This window comes from Zingiber officinale, chromosome 8A, assembly GCF_018446385.1.
Source record: "Zingiber officinale cultivar Zhangliang chromosome 8A, Zo_v1.1, whole genome shotgun sequence".
Taxonomy (NCBI): Eukaryota; Viridiplantae; Streptophyta; class Magnoliopsida; order Zingiberales; family Zingiberaceae; genus Zingiber; species Zingiber officinale.
Genome location: NC_056000.1, coordinates 18,635,868 through 18,654,433, shown reverse-complemented (window position 1 = coordinate 18,654,433; position 18,566 = coordinate 18,635,868). Strand labels below are relative to the sequence as shown.

At 37.0% G+C, this 18,566-nt stretch overlaps 2 protein-coding genes and 1 pseudogene across 9 annotated transcripts; 1 reads left to right on the top strand and 2 right to left on the bottom strand.

Moving 5' to 3' along the window:
- Nucleotides 1–4,058: 4,058 nt before the first annotated feature.
- LOC122008475 lies at nt 4,059–4,879 on the top strand (annotated as a pseudogene).
- Nucleotides 4,880–6,566: 1,687 nt separating this feature from the next.
- LOC122012896 lies at nt 6,567–18,123 on the bottom strand. 8 transcript variants are annotated; one of them, XM_042569560.1, is made up of 4 exons: nt 17,890–18,123; nt 17,578–17,791; nt 12,048–16,630; nt 6,591–11,482 (listed from the first exon to the last, which is right to left on the bottom strand). In XM_042569560.1, exon 3 carries the CDS (start codon nt 14,568–14,570, stop codon nt 13,416–13,418), a length of 1,155 nt encoding a protein of 384 aa, XP_042425494.1. In that variant the 5' UTR covers nt 14,571–16,630; nt 17,578–17,791; nt 17,890–18,123; the 3' UTR covers nt 6,591–11,482; nt 12,048–13,415. The 8 variants fall into 8 exon arrangements, with proteins under 8 accessions (XP_042425496.1, XP_042425497.1, XP_042425494.1 ...); XM_042569559.1 differs by having other exon boundaries at nt 17,591–17,791; XM_042569561.1 differs by having other exon boundaries at nt 17,596–17,791.
- Nucleotides 8,623–13,298, bottom strand: LOC122010572. The gene is made up of 7 exons (XM_042567093.1): nt 13,215–13,298; nt 12,977–13,076; nt 12,485–12,769; nt 12,035–12,251; nt 10,935–11,719; nt 8,850–8,968; nt 8,623–8,745 (listed from the first exon to the last, which is right to left on the bottom strand). The coding sequence occupies exons 1-7, from the start codon at nt 13,296–13,298 to the stop codon at nt 8,623–8,625; spliced, it is 1,713 nt and encodes a 570-aa protein (XP_042423027.1).
- Nucleotides 18,124–18,566: the final 443 nt, after the last annotated feature.

The window sequence follows — 18,566 nt, the reverse complement described above, 5'->3', positions numbered from 1 at the left end:
CGAGACTTGAGACGTTCCTATTGGTGGAACGGTATGAAGAAAGACATCGCGGATTTCGTAGCTAGATGTCTTGTTTGTCAGCAGGTGAAGGCTGAACACCAGAGACCTGCAGGATTACTTCAGCGGATTCCTATTCCTGAGTGGAAGTGGGATCACATTACCATGGACTTTGTGGTGGGTTTGCCGAGGACACGACGAGGCCACGATGCGATTTGGGTAATCGTTGAAAATCTTTTAAACTCAATTTCAAAATTATTTCAAAAATCTTTTAAACTTAACTTCAAAATTATTTGAAAAAATCTTTTAAACTCAATTTCAAAATTATTTCAAAATTATTTCAAAAATCTTTTAAACTTAACTTCAAAATTATTTGTAAAATCTTTCAAAATTCATTTCAAAATTATTTTAAAAATCTTTAAAAGAATTCATTTCAAAATTATTTTAAAAATCTTTCAAAATCATTTTAAAATCTTTTAAAACTTCATTTCAAAATTATTTGAAATTCAAAACTTATGTTTTATATCAATTGCAAAGACAACTCCATCTCACGCTCACTCATATGCTAAACATGCTTGTTAATCTAGAATGAGTGAGATGGAAAGATAGGAAAATATTTTTTTACCTCTCATGCTTGGACTCCTGAACTCAAAAATTTATTAAGGCATTAATTAAGGGGGAGTGATTTTGAGTCGGTTTTAAAATTAGTTTTTCTTTAAAATTTTTAACTTGACCTCAAAATTAAAAACTATTTTTACTTATCTTCAAAAATTCAGGTTATATTTAACTTAACTTTAAAATTAAAATTATTTATGACCTGGCTGTTAAATTACAACTCTTCTAGAATGTTTTCAAAGCTAAGCCCTTACATAAAACCTCTTTAAGCTAAGTACTTAATCAAGTCTTCTTTAACTAAGCTTAGTTAGATTATACTCTAAACTTAGCTATTTGGCAAGAAGTTTTCTCAAGACAATCATTTTTAAGCTGAATTTATAGCTAAGTATTTTCAAATTTAGCTAAGTGCTTTTTAAAGTTTTTTAAAGACAAAAAGGGAACTTAGCTAAAAGTATCTCTCAAACTAAAGGAAATGGAAATATTAAGATTAAGATTACCTGTACTTTAGGGCTCTGATACCTGATCAACACCAATTAGATAATTTGATTACTATTTAAACTTGACTCATACTTGGACTTAAAGACCAACTGAATAAATAATCTAAATTAAAATTTTAGATTATTTTTGTTGGAGGCAAAAACTAACAAGTTCTCTTTCAAAAATAAGTATTATTTTATTCAAAATTAAGCTAAGTCCCTTTTCACTTAAGCTATATCTTCAAAATTCAATATTTGCAAAAGGCGATTCATAGAGCAAAGGGGGAGAGAGGAAGTTACATAGACTATTTTTCTCTTTTCCTAGGTTTCTTTTTGATCTATGTCAAAGGGGGAGAGAGAAAAGTTAAGTAAAGAGTAAACTTAAACATAATCAATGGGAAAGCATAATAAAGTTTTTTGTTTAAGTTTCTGTACTTACTGTCTTATTTGTTACTTAACTTTGAACTGTATTGCCATAATCAAAAAGGGGGAGATTGTTGGTGCGGGAAGCATCCGACGATCGAACCTATGTTTTGATTATGTCACATGGACTTTCCAAGTGGTTATATGTATCGAGTGAATAAGTCCTTGGTTATGGTTATACACTAGTAGTCCTTATAGCTTGAAACAACACTTAGACTCTATATGTTGAGGATACACTTTGACTAGTTTACTGATTTCATTAGTGTTATTAAGTGATGAGATTGAGTGTAATAACGAAATACATAAGAGTCAATATATTATAGATGGGGATTTACCACACACCCATGAGTATGGATATCCTATATACTATATTGTTCTACAGTATATGAAGTCTCTTATAAGAGATGTAAGATGTGCTTTAAGAAAGGAGTTTCCTAGTTGTATATGCGTTGTCACTATAAGATACACTATATGATTGTCAAATCAATATTCAAACCTCAATGTACCAATGGTTATAGATTTTACCTGGATATATGAGATGAAGGGATCAGATTGTACGTTAACCATAATAGATTGGTTCTTACAATCACTATTCAGTGATACCAAGGAAGTCATAGGGTAGTGTTGCTAGACATTTTTACCATGATTCAATACGTACTTATCAGAATTAGTTCTGACATCCTATAATCAAGCAGTTGATCAAAGAAAGAGTATTAAGGGTATGCTCAAATAACGGAAGAGTATCGTCTTACATCACAAAGAGTTGTGAACCACGGCAAGGTGTATCCCTAAACCATTGAGGATCAAACAAGTATATTAGTTTCACTATTTCCTATTAACAAAGTAAAATTAAGTAGTTGAATTTAGTGAATAAAGTTTAATATAATCAAATATTATGACTCATAAAAAAGTTTATGAGCGATTTCCAGTTAATACATACAAGGATAGTGAAAGAATTCCACACAGAATCTACAAATTGAATCTGTGTTATCATAATATTAAGCAAGTGTGTTCGTCATACCGATAATTTTGGATCATTGGTATGATTATGATGAATTCTCATAATTGAGTTATAGAAAAATTCAACATCTGGTTAAGATGGAAGAGATATAACGGGCCTAGAAACCTCAAACCTATTAAAATCAAATTAAGTATTATGAAAAGAAAAATAATACTTGGTTTTTATGCAATATGAGGAGTGATTTTTCACCATATACACCACTTTCTCCACACCTCCACTTGTCCACTCCTCTTGAAAATTTTCGGCAGCCCTCAAAAGGAAGGAAAAAGATATTTCCCTCATTCGATGAAGAAATCTGCTCTAAGGGGCAGCCACCTCTTCTCTTCCCCTTGGTGAATTCGGACAACCACCTCTTCTCTTCTCCGTGGAGAATTCCCTTGGAATTTTCGGAATGAAAATTTTCATCTTCCTTGGAGTAATTTCAGCAACACCTCTTCATCTCCCTTGAAGGTTTTTCAATAGCTATTCTTTGAGAGTTTACAGTAGCCATATATCCTTGGAGAATTTCGGCAGTCCTTTACCTAGTTGCCGCTACCTTTTAAAGGAAGAATATAGAGATCTTCTTCCCTTTCTTTCATCGAAAGAGATCCATCTCCTTGTTGTTTCTTCTCCTCTTTGAAAAGCATTATTGTCACCCATCACTTTGCAAATTTTTTTATAGTTATTACCTCTTGTTGAGGGTGTTTTTAGCAGCCCCTTCTGAAGGGATAATTGGACAGTATCTCCCTCGAGGAAGGTTTTTCTATTGTCTCGATGAAAAAGGACACTTGATCTTTAGTACGATCAAGTATTTAAAAAGAGACTCCGATCGTGGATCAGATTAGACTAAGAAAGCACGAGTTTGAGACAAACAACGGAGAGTGATTTCACTAATACTAAAATAGTAGGAGTCATCCCCAAACAAAAGTTATTTAGGAGGTATAATTCTTAATATATGTTTTGATTCAGATGTATAATGATACATATGTTAATAGTTTTACTTAGATTATAAAAAATGATTTAGTATCCTTGTTTTAGATTGTCAAGCCTGTTTAAATAAAATAATTAAATTGATATTAGATGTTTCAATCATTTGATAGTTTATCTTTATTATATTTTTAGAATCTAACTTAAATGATTAATTTATAATGCATAGTTTAATTAAAGATTATAGTTATATTTATTTAAAAAATTCTTACAGACATTCCTTTGATTTAATTATTTAATCATACAATATAAATTTTATTTTTCACTATATACAGTTAGGATGTAGAAATATCAGAATTTTAAACTCATTCCTACAGTTTGGTTGGCGTCAGAATCGCTCAACCTAATAAATCAAACGTATTATCAAAATCCAGCTCGTCTCCTATTTATTGCACACTTATTATGGATCTCCTCCAACGATATATATGCAACGCATTCACAAAGGATATACAGGCCACAAATTCTCAGAATTCTCAACAAGTTTAATTTAAACCCTATTAGTCATTCTTCTTTCTCATTTTCTCTAAAATTTACATTCTGCAGCTTCATATTTCCTTTTGGATATCTCAGTGTTGAAGCCGCGATTTGATCCGTTACCTCGCGAACAGCAATGGCCTTGGAGCAAAGTGGAAAGATTGGGTCCTTTGTGATTATTCTAGGCTTCTTGTCCTTCATATTGGCTATTGTCGCAGAGAACAAAAAGGTTCCCTCTGCTATCTCTTGGAATTATATTCTTTAGTATTAAGGTTCAGCGTTTCATTTCGCGTATTCATTTTACAGCCTCCGTTTGGAACTCCAATTCAAGGAAAGGGCGTTGTGATCTGCAAATTCCCAAGCGATCCGACAGTGCTGGTCGGTTCTTTGTCAGTCGTTGCTCTAGTTTTACGATCATAGGAGGGCATGTCGCTGTGTTCTTTAACTACAAAGGGAAGGCTGTTTCAAACAATGTCCTGTTTGGCTACTCCGCCTTATTCGTATTCTTTGTGATCGCTGAGTGAGTTCACTCCTCTTTCTTACTGTGTAGGCATCAGTTCTGTATTCATAAACTTGTTATCGTCTTGTTTCAGGATTGTGTCAACTCTAGCATTTGCGTTCTTGATATGGACTGTCGTTACTGAAGGCCTACACCGATCCCGCAACGTTCACTACGATCTCACGACTCAGTGTCCCACGGCAAAGACCGGCATGTTTGGCGGCGCAGCTTTTCTCGCCCTTGATGCGGCCATCTTGTGGCTTGTTTGCCTCACGCTGACCTTGAACGTAAGAGCTGATCACTTTGAGGACGAGGAGGTTAAGAAGGGAGAGTATGGGCAGGTTTATGCTACTGAATTGGTTAGCCAAGGGGCTTAGCAATACTAATTACGTGCATTTATTTCTCTTATAACATTTGTAATTACTGATTAGTATTAGTATTGTGTACTTAGTTTGCTCGTGCTCTGATCTTTGAATTATCATTTTAATGTATGATGATAAATTGTATAATATTATAAGGCCTTTTTATTTCAACTATTACATTCATGATTTTACTATGAATTTTTATATATATTCTATTTTTATGTAAAATTTTATAGAAAATGAATAGATATTTTTTTCTATTGTTAATTTGAACTTAAATTTATCTCTAGTTTCTCCATTTTGTTCCAGCTCTATCAGTTTGCCAATTCAAGCTTCCTTTATTTGATTGGCCTTCCTTTATTTGATTGGCCTTCTTGATGACCTTTTAGTATTAAGGGGTTGTTTTGTTTAGGGGAATAAGGATGGGGAATGAAAATAGTAATCATTTATTGTCAATGTTAATCTTTGGATTATAAGAATGGAAATATAAATAAGGGAATGAATCCTTATAAATATTGGGCAATGATTCATTCCCCCACCCCCTTAATCAGCATTACTCTATTTTCAACAATCAAAATATTCTTTTATTTCAAAAATACTGTTGACCTAATACTAATTTTTCCCCTTGATACCAAATATTCTCGTGCCCCCTTCATTCGCATCCCTCCGTGTCGCAGCCCCATCTCCTCCATCAACCGGCGAAGTGGAAGCTAGTCAGAGTAGCTCCAGCGAAGGAAATCCAGCGTCTGAGTCAAGTACACCATGTTGCTGCCTTACCAACAACAGCCGTCACTTGCAAAGTTGCTCCCAGACGGTTGTGTCATCTCATGCTCCGTCTCTCCCACTACCACTTCCACATCCTCCCAGCCAAAGAAATCCAAATGATATGAAAAGGATTACAACGACCCGAAGAACCTGGACGCCATCAGATCTCCCAAGTTCATTCAGTTAAAGATCCTTCAGTTAGGCTGCAGCTTTCTCCTCTTAAATGTAAACCACTGCTCAACAACAACTCGACCCATCTACTTGTCTTCGATCAACGAATAACAGACTCGCAGCCTAATCGACAAAGTCGTCGTCCCACTGGAAGCTATCAATTTCAATGTCACAAATAAAGTCCCAAATTAATGTTATGATCGAAAACCCACAACTACACAAGGAAATGTTTTAGTATAAGGCCCGAGTCGAATTTTCGAGGATTAAGCTAGAAACATGCTTGTCTTGGATTAAGAACACTCTTTTTGGGTTTTCTAGATATAAAATGGGGATTTGGTATTAAAATGCAAAAGAGAACAGAATTGAACTTGCTGACAATAGTTAATTTTTCAGCAATGAATTCTAAAACAAGCTAGGAATGAAACACTTAAACCACATTTGCATTAAATGAAATTCAACCAAATTTCACTTATGAAAACCACAAATTATAACTTATTTCTAGACAAACTTAAGAACTAATCTTTGGTTATTTGAAACTAATCTGAACTGAATGCACTTAACTACTTTAATTGACCAAATGGGAACCAAGTTGCAGAATTCAATGTAATTAACTGCAGAACCAAAACATGCAAGAGCTTAACATCACATCTAACTCATCACACTACAAATTCTCTATTCTATACTCCAACTAAATTATCAATGGATAGAAGATTAAAACAGAATGCTGATATCAAACAAAGAAAACAAAATTTGTAGCAATTCTGCTGCACGAACAGAACTAGATAGCACACAAAAACTGAACTAAGCATATCAGATTCATGTAGAAAATGAAACTACAACTAAATCCAAACTATAAACTAACAAATTCAAGAACAAAATTTCAAGAACAGGATAATCTAAGCTAAGAAACAAAGTTCAGGAAAGCTAATCATCTCTACACCCAAATCTCGGACCAAACTTGTCTTCTCCTTGCCGTCACACAAGGGAACAGTAGAGAACACTCCAACTGTTATCGATATGGTTCCCTCAAGCTTCAAAATGAACTCAGATTCACTGAACGAACCACAGAAATCTTCAACAAACCCGGAACACAGGCGTTCTGCTCTGTCGCATTCTGGGGTTCCTGATTCTGGAGATGCGACGCTAGAAAGAAGCTGTGAGAGATGAAGTGATGTCGGAAATGACTCAGAATCACCGGAGGACCACCGCCGATGATTCTGTAGTGGAGGGGAAGCTCAAATCGGAAGAACACCTCCAACCCGAGAGAAAACGCGCGACTCGCATGAACAGTAATCCATGCGCGAAATCTTATTTCTGGCGAAGCACTATGGTCGGAATCTGATCACTGGTGGCTGAGCCGACGAAGACAAGCTGGATGGAAGATCTGGACGAAGAGAGGGGGCTGCGTTCGCGCCGTCAAGAAACTGGCACGATGAACAATAGCGCGAGCTCACTGTTCACCGTGCCAAAAATTCCCTTTTATACTTAGGGTTTGGTCCAGCTGGGTTTTGACTCTAATCCAAGCTCAATTGGGGTCAGTTAGGGTTTTGGGCTCCATTTGGTTGAGTGAACCATGCCTCCACTTGAATCATGAACCCATTAGTACCCTACAAGACCAAATTCACATAATGAGAAATAAATCATGCATAAGATGGAAAAACATCATAAGCTCATAAAAACCTTGTTTGGGGAAACATGATCAAAATTGGAATTAAACATGTGCAAATATATAAAGAATACCAAATATTAACCCAAAATTAATGTGTCAATTCATAGCTTATCAAATCCCCCACACTTATTCTTGCACGTCTCATGCAAGTGAACCCACTAAAATAACAACTAAGATGGTACCTCCTTCTCCTAACTAGTCTTGATCATGTCCAAAACAAAGTAAAAGGAAGTTATATGTAAGTATCAAGTTTCATAGACTCACACATTGATGACCTCTATTTTCACCTTGGTTCAATACTTAGTAAATTTCATCCATCGTGAATAAAATGAAAATGATAATATTTCTAATTCTCCCAAGGTAATTTGAGGTGGCTCTCTACTAATCTCAAATCTTGCAAAGGTGGAGGGCACTCAAGCTACTCATAGCAAAACCACCACCATAAGCTTGCTTTTCATCTAATTCAACCTTCATCACAATATCAAGATGCATAATTATGAAAATTCACAACCATTGGGAGGAAGAGCAAATTAAAATGTAAAGGGAAGAATTAATTCTGATAGAGTAAATAAAAAGATAAAGTTCAACTCAAGGTGGAAGACATGGAATTAGAATATTATGTGATGTTCAATTTCAGCCAAGCATGAAGTTCCGCATTTCTTCATTCCATTGCTTCTTGTTACTGATTTGGTGTTGCAAACACTCTAATTTGACTCTTCCTTTTACTCCACTTCATTTATAGTGCAGATTATACAGCCTTCCATTTTTTTTCTTCATTTCTCTTCACATCTTCCTCTTGTTTCCTTTGGCACTAAAATCCTGTTTCTGCAAATCTCTAATTGCAGGTTCCTCAAAATATTCAATCGAATCTGTAGTTCTTTGATTTGATTCATCACATGATCCGAGTTTCATCCATTCCTTAAAATCACATTGAAATTCTGATAATTAATAGTTTCTGTGCTATAGAAACATGAATCTGCCTTTCAATTTCTGATTTTGTTTCAAGTCATTCCAGCCCAGTTTCCCTAGCTAGTAGACCTTTGAAGATAGTTCATTTGCTGATGTACAATGATGGTTTAAGTTCCATTCATTTCAGATTCGCATAACCAGAAAGTTGACATTAACCAGCAGAATTCTGCTTGGCACAAGACTGTTCTGTTTCCCCAAAGTAGGATGCTCTGATTTCAGTTTGTCTGCACATCTCTCCGCATTTGACTGCAGTCATACTTAACCTCATCTTTTTCAGTAGCACGAAATTTCAGCTTCACTTTGAGCTTTAACCTGCTACAAACAGCCCCGAACTCAGGCTACAATTTAGTTCAGTTTGTGTTCAACCTCTGATTTCAGTTTGTCTTAGTGTTGAACTTTGTATCAATCTAACATGTTTAGCCACAAGAAATTTTCAATACACCTTCATATTGTCTCTACAGACCCTTACAATGCATATCCAAAAACCTTCCATTTTCCAGCAGCCCTGGCTCATCACAATTCTCATTCCAAATTGGCACAAACTGCCATTTCCCTGCAAATCTGCACAATATGTGTTTCTGCACTATCATTAATGTCATTCCAGCACCCTTCCTTTTGATTTTCACTTATTTTTCATTGAATTGAGTTTCACTTCCCAACTTGAGAGCTATCATTGTCTTCTTTTACTCCTCTCATTCACCAAAATTCAGCCTTTCAAGTACTATCAAATGACTTGCCATTTCTAGATTTCAGTGATTGAATTGCATTTTTGTAGAAGCTATTTATGCTAACGTCCCATTTGTTACTTCAAATTTCAACACTTCAGCTGAGCTTTTCTTCTCCTTGAAACCATTGCTGAATTTTTTTTTTTTTAATACTCCAACAGCTCTCAACTTCATCTTCACAGAATGTCACAATCTTCTTCACCGTTCTCTGAATTTTCAACTTAATACTTAGTATCCTCACCTGATGTTGCTGCTTCACTTCATGCTGCAACAACTCACTGATCTTTACAATCATTTAACTCAAAAGATAGCTTGATTTCCATCTTATTTCAGCTAATAACATCACTTAGAAGTTGCTGAAAATTCAGAATTTCAGCAAGTTACTACTACCAGAATTCTTCCAGTCGATTGAGAGTGCTATCAAGATTTAAATAACAATTGCTGCTGGAATCTTAAGAGTTCCTAAGGTTTTCAAAGTCTGATAATTCAGAGTTGCATAGTTTGTTGTTGTTTATGTTTTTCTGAATTCTGTTCCTGGCATTTTCCTCACTGTATTAGTTCAATTGCTGCCCCTTTCCTTCAATTTCCTCACTGAATTGTTCCGGCATTCTTTTGTGCCCGGAATAAATTCTGAAGCCATCATTCCTTGTGTTTGCATATGCAATAAAAATATTGTATACCATTTGTTTCAACATCTTCTCAAATTCTAACTAAACTTCCTTCACTTAGAATCTTGCATTCTAATTTTGATACTAAAACTGATACACAAGATTTCAGCTCCGCACCTGAATTCCTACAGATTTCCACAGCTACTCAGTTTCCAGAATTTTAAGCTGATCACAATATATCTTCTCACACTCAAATGTATCAATTACTGAAACAATATAACACAGCCAACTCCCACTGTGCTTCCTCTTTCCAGCTTAATACATTTCTGATTCCAGCTCAAAAGAACTCCAATTCCAAACTAAACACCTCCCCCACACTTACTCATTTGTCCGTCCCGACCAAACAAAATCATCACATATTATCCAAATTAACCACATCCAAAGAAATAGAACATGAGAAAAGAATACAGATAAGATGATTCATGACAAGAGAAATAGCAAAAATATGTGAGGGCAATGTGATAATGGAGTAAGTTTCATAAAAATGACTCAACAATGATCTAAAGGTATAAATCAGATTTGAAGCAAGTTCTAGAGTGAAATAAGCTACAAGTGCATCAATAAAGAATCCATCACTAGTATCAACCTCTTGCAATCCTAGAGTTCAATCATGCCATAAAGTCTTTAAACATGATAATCAAATTTAACATTCCTTTTCAAATCCCTAAAAATGATACAAAGAAATGTCAAAAGAAGGAAGAACCATTTATTCCTAAAACAAAGACTATCAAACTCAAAGAAATGGTAACTATCATGAACATAAAACCTAAATTCCAAAACTATAACTATGTAAAAATAAAAACTACTAATGAGATTCAAAATTTATTTATGCAAGAAAATTCTAAATGAAACCGAAACTTTTCCTAAACAAATAAGAACATTACTAGCACCAAAAATTTATTCATTTGCAAAGAAACAAAAGATAAAGTGAAACTCCCCTCTGACTCGGGTAGATAGCATCAACATGTTCCATTTCCTCCACCACCAAGCCCTTAACTCCTTCATGAAACTTTTTAAGCCTTTATCCATTAACTTTAAAAATCCGGCTAGTAGACATATCCTGGATCTCAACCACTCCATAAAAGAAAACATTAGTAACACAATAAGGTCCTTCCCATCTAGATCTCAACTTACCTTTAATCAATTTGAGACGAGATCGATATAAAAGTACTTTGTCACCAATTTGGAAGTCTTTCACCTCAATTTGTTTGCCATGAAATCTCTTGGTCTTTTCTTTATAAATCCGTGAGTTCTCATAAGCTTCCAATCTAATCTCTTCAAGTTCTTGAAGTTGCAATTTCCTTTCTTCTCCAACCGTTTCACTATCAAGATTGCATGCTTTAACCGCCCAATATGCCCTATGCTCAATCTCCACGGGTAAATGGCAAGCTTTTCCATACACAATCCTGTATGGAGACATTCCTATAGGGGTATTGAAAGCAGTCCTATAAGCCCATAGTGCATCTTCAAGTCTCTTACTCCAATCCTTTCTATCCGGTCTCACAGTCTTTTCAAGAATTGATTTCACCTCCCTGTTAGACACTTCTGCTTGCCCATTTGTTTGAGGATGATATGATGTAGAAACTTTATGTGTAACCCCGTACTTATGTAGCAAAGCCTTCATGTGTCTGTTACAAAAATGAGACCCTTGATCACTTATGATCGCCCTGGGTACTCCAAACCTGCAAAATATGTGAGACGTGACAAAGCTAACAACAACAGAAGAGTCATCAGTCCGAGTGGGAATGACCTCCACCCATTTGGAAACATAATCAACTGCCAATAAAATGTAAGCAAAATCGAAAGATGCAGGAAATTGACCCATAAAGTCAATACCCCAAACATCAAAAATCTCACAAAATAATATGAATTGTTGAGGCATTTCATTTCTAGGTCCTATGTTCCCAATTCGTTGACACCTATCACATGATCGATAAAAAGCATAAGCATCACGAAAAAGGGTAGGCCAATACAAACCACATTCTAAAACTTTCCTAGCAGTTCTTTGTGGTCCAAAATGTCCTCCACACTCAAAAGAATGACAAAAAGTAAGAACAGACTAAAACTCAGAGTCAGGTATGCATCTCCTAATGATCTGATCATTACAAAACTTCCACAAATAAGGATCATCCCAAACATAGAATTTTGAATCACTTTTTAATTTATCTCTTTGAGCCTTCGAAAATTGTTTGGGATAAACATGTGCAACTAAGAAATTCACTAGATCCGCATACCATGGAGACTCACCCTGCAGCTGTAGAAGCTGCTCATCGCTGAAATCATCATCAATAGCCGAATGGTCCACGTCTCCTTCAATCCTGCTCAAGTGATCGGCAACCAAGTTCTCCTTCCCACTCCTATCACGTATCTCTACGTCGAATTCTTGAAGAAGAAGCATCCATCTAATTAATCTAGGCTTTGCATCAGGCTTCTTGAGGAGATACTTCAAAACTGCATGATCAGAAAAAATAATCACATGAGAACAAAGAATATATGATCTGAATTTATCTAAAGCAAAAATAATAGAAAGAAGCTCTTTTTCTGTTGTTGTGTAGTTTGCTTGAGCTGAGTCCAAAGTCTTGGAAGTGTAGCAAATAGCATGTGGTGCTCCATCCACTCTCTGTGCTAGTACAGCTCCCACTGCATAATCTGAAGCGTCACACATCAACTCGAAAGGTAAGGACCAGTCTGGGGGTTTGATAATAGGTGTTGAACATCCTTCTGAAGAGCCTCCTTCAATCTGTCAAAAGCCTCTCTGCACCTCTGATCGAAATCAAACAGAACATCCTTCTGAAGCAGCTGAGACAATGGCAGAGCAATCTTACTGAAATCTCTAATAAATCTCCTGTAGAATCCTGCATGGCCAAGAAAAGCTCGAACTTCCCGCACACATGCGGGATAAGATAAAGAAGATATAGCGCTAACTTTAGCAGGATCTACTTCAATGCCCTTCCTAGAGACTATATGACCTAAAACAATGTCATGCTCTACCATAAAGTGACACTTTTCAAAATTTAAAACCAAATCCGTGTCGATACATCTACTCAAAACTCGAAACAAATTTTCCAAACATGCATCAAAAGAAGAACCATAAACATACAAATCATCCATTAATACTTCCATGCAATGCTCTAATAAATCACCAAAAATACTCACCATGCATCGCTGAAAAGTACCTGGAGCGTTGCACAGTCCAAATGACATCCTACGATATGCAAATGTACCGAAAGGGCAGGTGAAGGTAGTCTTCTCCTGGTCCTCTAGGTCGATGCAAATCTGAAAATAACCAGTATAACCGTCAAGAAAACAATAATGGGATTTACCTGCCAGCCACTCTAACATCTGATCAATAAAAGGAAGTGGATAATGATCCTATCGGCTTGCTTGGTTCAGCTTCCTATAGTCCACACATACTCTCCAAGAATTCTTCACTCTCGTGGGCACCAGTTCGTTCTCTTCATTAGCTACCACTGTCACTCCTGACTTCTTCGGAACCATATGGATGGGACTGACCCATTTACTGTCATAAATCGGATAAATAATGCCAGCCTGTAAGAGTCTATTCACCTCCTTCTTTACCACATCCAATATCAAAGGGTTCAGTCGTCTCTGTGGCTATCTCACTGGCCTCACATCCTCCTCTAAATGAATCTTATGCATATAAATGGAAGGACTGATCCCAGGAATGTCTGCCAGAGTCCATCCAATTGCCTTCTTATGCTGTCTCAGAATCTCTAGCAATCGTTCCTCCTGATCCGGTTCCAAATTCTGAGCTATGATGACAGGTAGCTGCTGATTCTCTCCCAAATAGGCATACTTCAAATGCCGAGGTAATGGCTTCAATTCCTCCTGTGTCTGGTCAATAGTAGGTGATTCTGGGGGTAGTGCTGCTGAGCAATCCCCTACACATACCTCTTCCTCTCTGAGCGATCCTAAGGGTAATGCTTCTCCTAAGCAATCCCCTACACATTCACTTAAGTTAACATCAGATTCCACATCTAAAATATCTTCCAACAATGCAACGAATTCATTCTCCATACCAAAATCAGAAACCTCTAAGTCTGAATCAATATCTGACAAGAACTCCATGCCATCCAACTCCTCCGAGATATCCATGCTAAGTATAGAATGATCCTCTCTAGGATGCTTCATAGCCTCAAAAATGCTGAAACGAACCACTGTGTCTCCTATCTCCATAAAAAGAGTTCCTGCATGTACATCTATCTTGGTTCTAGCAGTCTTCAAGAATGGACGTCCAAGAATAAGCGGAGCCCTGTTTGCAATCACATCACCCTCCATATCTAAGATGTAAAAATCTGCAGGAAAAATTAACTCCCTCACTTTTACCAATACATCCTCAATCACTTCTGCTGGGTCTGCTTGACTACGGTTGGCCAACTGAATCACTACACCTGTAGGCTGCAAAGGTCCAATTCTTAATGACTGAAAAACTGATTTAGGCATCACATTAATAGAAGCTCCAAGATCTAACATCGCATCCTCAAAGATACAATCTCCTATCACACAAGGCACGGTGAAAACTCCTGGATCTTCACACTTCTGAAGTACTAGCTGAAGTAATGCTGAAACATTCTTTCCCATACTTATCAATTCATTCCCTTTTAATTTCTTTTTGTGCACACAAAGATCCTTGAGGAATTTGGCATATTTTGGAATTTGCTTGATCATGGTAAGCAAAGGCACATTCACTTCAACCTTGCTGAATAATTTCACCAATTCTTGATATTCCCTAGCCTTTTCTTCCTCCATTTCTTTTCTTGGTTGTACACTTCTTTGAGGGAAAGGTAACGGAATGGAAGACTCAGCTCCTTGCTGGGTAATATTGCTGTCCAGATTCTGTGCAGAATTTTCCAGATTCTGTGCTGAATTTGGAGCTGAATTTGAAGTTGCTGCTGGAGTAAATTCCAAGCCGAAATCTGCTCCATCTAATTGATCGGATTCTGAAGTTGCAGGTCGATTAAAATGTTGCTGATCAGCTCCAATACTCCCATGCTGTGCAAAATCTGGCTGCTCTGAATTCGCTGGAAAATTCTGGAAATTCTGTGAACTCGAAGTTGCAAATGGCCTGGAAATATTCTGCTGTGCTCCTGCTGAAAAATTCGGATTTGGGGTCTGAAATTGTTTTACCACTGCGAAGAGTTAATGCACTCACATTTCCTTTAGGATTTGGAGTCGGTTGTGAAGGCAATTGTCCAGATCCTTGATTTTGCATCTGATTAATATTACTAGCCAGCTGCCCAATCTGCCTTTCAATATTTTGCAGTGTTGTATCAGTCCTTTGCTGATGTTGCTGCTGTTGCATCATTTGCTGTTGCTGTTGAAGCACTTGCTGCATCAAATCCTCAATTTTTGAGCTGCTAAAGTTCTGCTGAGGTTGCATTGATCTTGGGCTTGTAGAAGAAGGCAGTGCAAGCTGAGATTGGTGCTGATTTGCACTACTTGGCTGCTGGAAATTCTGCAAAGGTTGCTGAACATGCTAGAAATTTGTGTGTTGATTTTGTGAATTCTGAAACTGTGGCTGACTTGCAATATTTGACTGCTGGAAATTCTGAAATGGTTGAAATAGCTGATTTTGGCTGAAGTTTTGCTAAAATTAAGGTTGCTGTTGTTGCTGAAATTGCTGTGAATGACTTGCTGGATGATTCTGGTAATAATGTTGATTCTGTTGATGCTGATAATATGGTTGATGAATCTGCCCTTGTGGTTGTTCCTAATAAAATGCATTCCCATACCTCAAATTAGGGTGATCCCACTATCCCGGATTGTAAGTTGAAGAGTTGGGATCATATTTGTGTTGCTGAAATTGAGGTCTTGAAATGACTACAACGGATTCATCTTGATGTAGATTAGGACAATGATCCCAAGAGTGATCTTGGCTTGCACAAATTCCACACAACTTCATCATTGGTAAAGGAAAATTTGAAACATGACTCGAATTTTGCAACGCCATTTGCTTTACTAGAGAAGTCAATTCTTGCAAATTGTTCCTAATTTCTTGTTGTTCAGTTGAAACCAAATGAGTTTCATTAACCACTCTAGTACCAAGAGCTCTACTCCCAAATTGCTGTGAGTTTTCCGCCATATTTGAAATTAGCTCTCTTGCTTGATTTGGAGTCTTATTCACCAAAGCTTCTCCAGCTGCTGCATCTATCATGCTCCTATCCATGGGAAGTAAACCCTCATAAAAATATTGAACAAGGAGCTGGTCACTAATTTGATGTTGTGGACAACTCGAACACAGCTTCTTGAATCTCTCCCAATAATCATAAAGAGTCTCTCCCACTACTTGTTGAATACCACAAATGCTCTTCCTGATAGTTGCAGTCCTAGAAGCTGGGAAAAATATCTCCAAAAAGGCTTTCTTCATATAAATCCAATTTGTAATAAATCCAGCTGGAAGGCAATATAACCAGTCTTTAGCTGCTCCCGTCAAAGAGAATGGAAAAGCCCTCAACTTAATGTCTTCTTCTGAAATCCCCTGTGGCTTCATGGTTGAACAAACCACATGGAATTCATGTAGATGGCGGTTGGGATCCTCTCCTGATAAGCATTGAAATTTGGGAAGCAGATGAATAAGTCCTTATCTGAGTTCAAACTCTCCTGCCAAATCTGGATAAGTGATGCATGAGTACTTATAAGCCACATCTGGTGCTGCAAGCTCTTTCATAATTCGATCCCCTTCTGTTATCTGATTATCCATCTCTGAAATTCTGCCCTCACAAGTTGCTGCTGACCTAGCTTGTCTTCTTAAAGCCCAAAAGGTTCTCTCAATCTCCGGGTCAAGTTCAAGCAATGTTGCAAAGGAATACCTAGTCATGCAAGCAATTCAACAATCAAAATTCAGTAGATATTCAATTAAATCAGAAAAAATCAGCAAACTAAATCTGAGAAAATTATTCACAATCCAAAACAAACAAACAAATCTAGCAAAGTTTTAAAGTTTCCCGGCAACGGCGCCAAAATTTGGTAGCTATCAAATTCGATGTCACAAATAAACTCCCAAATTAATGTTATGATCGAAAAGCCACAACTACACAAGGAAATGTTTTAGTATAAGGCACGAGTCGAATTTTTGAGGATTATGCTAGAACATGCTTGTCTTAGATTAAGAACACTCTTTTTGGGTTTTATAGATATAAAATGGGGATTTGGTTTTAAAATGCAAAAGAAAACAGAATTGAACTTGCTGGCAATAGTTAATTTTTTAGCAATGAATTCTAAAACAAGCTAGGAATGAAACATTTAAACCACATTTGCATTAAATAGAATTCAACCAAATTTCACTTATGAAAACCACATATTCTAACTTATTTCTAGACAAACTTAAGTACTAATCTTTGGTTATTTGAAACTAATCTGAACTGAATGCACTTAACTACTTTAATTGACCAAATGGGAACCAAGTTGCAGAATTCAATGTAATTAACTGCAGAACCAAAACATGCAAGAGCTTAACATCACATCTAACTCATCACACTACAAATTCTCTATTCTATACTCCAACTAAATTATCAATGGATAGACGGTTAAAACAGAATGTTGATATCAAACAAAGAAAAACAAAATTTGTAGCAATTCTGCTGCATGAACAGAACTAGACAGCACACAAAAATAGAACTAAGCATATCAGATTCATGTAGAAAATGAAACTACAACTAAATCCAAACTATAAACTAACAAATTCAAGAACAAAATTTCAAGAACAGGATAATCTAAGCTAAGAAACAAAGTTCAGGAAAGCTAATCATCTCTACACCCAAATCTCGGACCAAACTTGTCTTCTCCTTGCCGTCACACAAGGGAACAGTAGAGAACACTCCAACTGTTATCGATATGGTTCCCTCAAGCTTCAAGATGAACTCAGATTCACTGAACGAACCACAGAAATCTTCAACAAACCCGGAACTCAGGCGTTCTGCTCTGTCGCATTCTGGGGTTCCTGATTCTGGAGATGCGACGCTGGAAAGAAGCTGCGAGAGATGAAGTGATGTCAGAAATGACTCAAAATCACCGGAGGACCACCGCCGATGATTCTGTAGAGGAGGGGAAGCTCGAATCGGAAGAACACCTCCAACCCGAGAGAAAACGTGCGACTCGCAGGAACAGTAATCCATGCGCGAAATCTTCTTTCTGGCGAAGCACTATGGTCGGAATCTGATCACTGGTTGCTGAGGAACTTCACGCCGACGAAGACAAGCTGGATGGAAGATCTGGACGAAGAGAGGGAGCTGTGTTCGCGCCGTCAAGAAACTGGCACGATGAACAATAGCGCGAGCTCACTGTTCACCATGCCAAAAATTCCCTTTTATACTTGGGGTTTGGTCCAGCTGGGTTTTGACTCGAATCCAAACTCAATTGGGGTCAGTTAGGGTTTTGGGCTCCATTTGGTTGAGTGAACCATGCCTCCACTTGAATCATGAACCCATTAGTACCCTACAAGACCAAATTCACATAATGAGAAATAAATCATGCATAAGATGGAAAAACATCATAAAGCTCATAAAAACCTTGTTTGGGGATACATGATCAAAATTGGAATTAAACATGTGCAAATATATAAAGAATACCAAATATTAACCCAAAATTAATCTGACAATTCATAGCTTATCACCCACCGACCCACCGAGATCTGGAGGAGGAAGCAAAAGCAATCCAGCTTTCTCGCGACACTCACCATCACAGCCGATGCAAATCATAGGTTTAGGTTCTTTTACCTCAGTGATGGTCATTAGGTCGAGGGTGAAA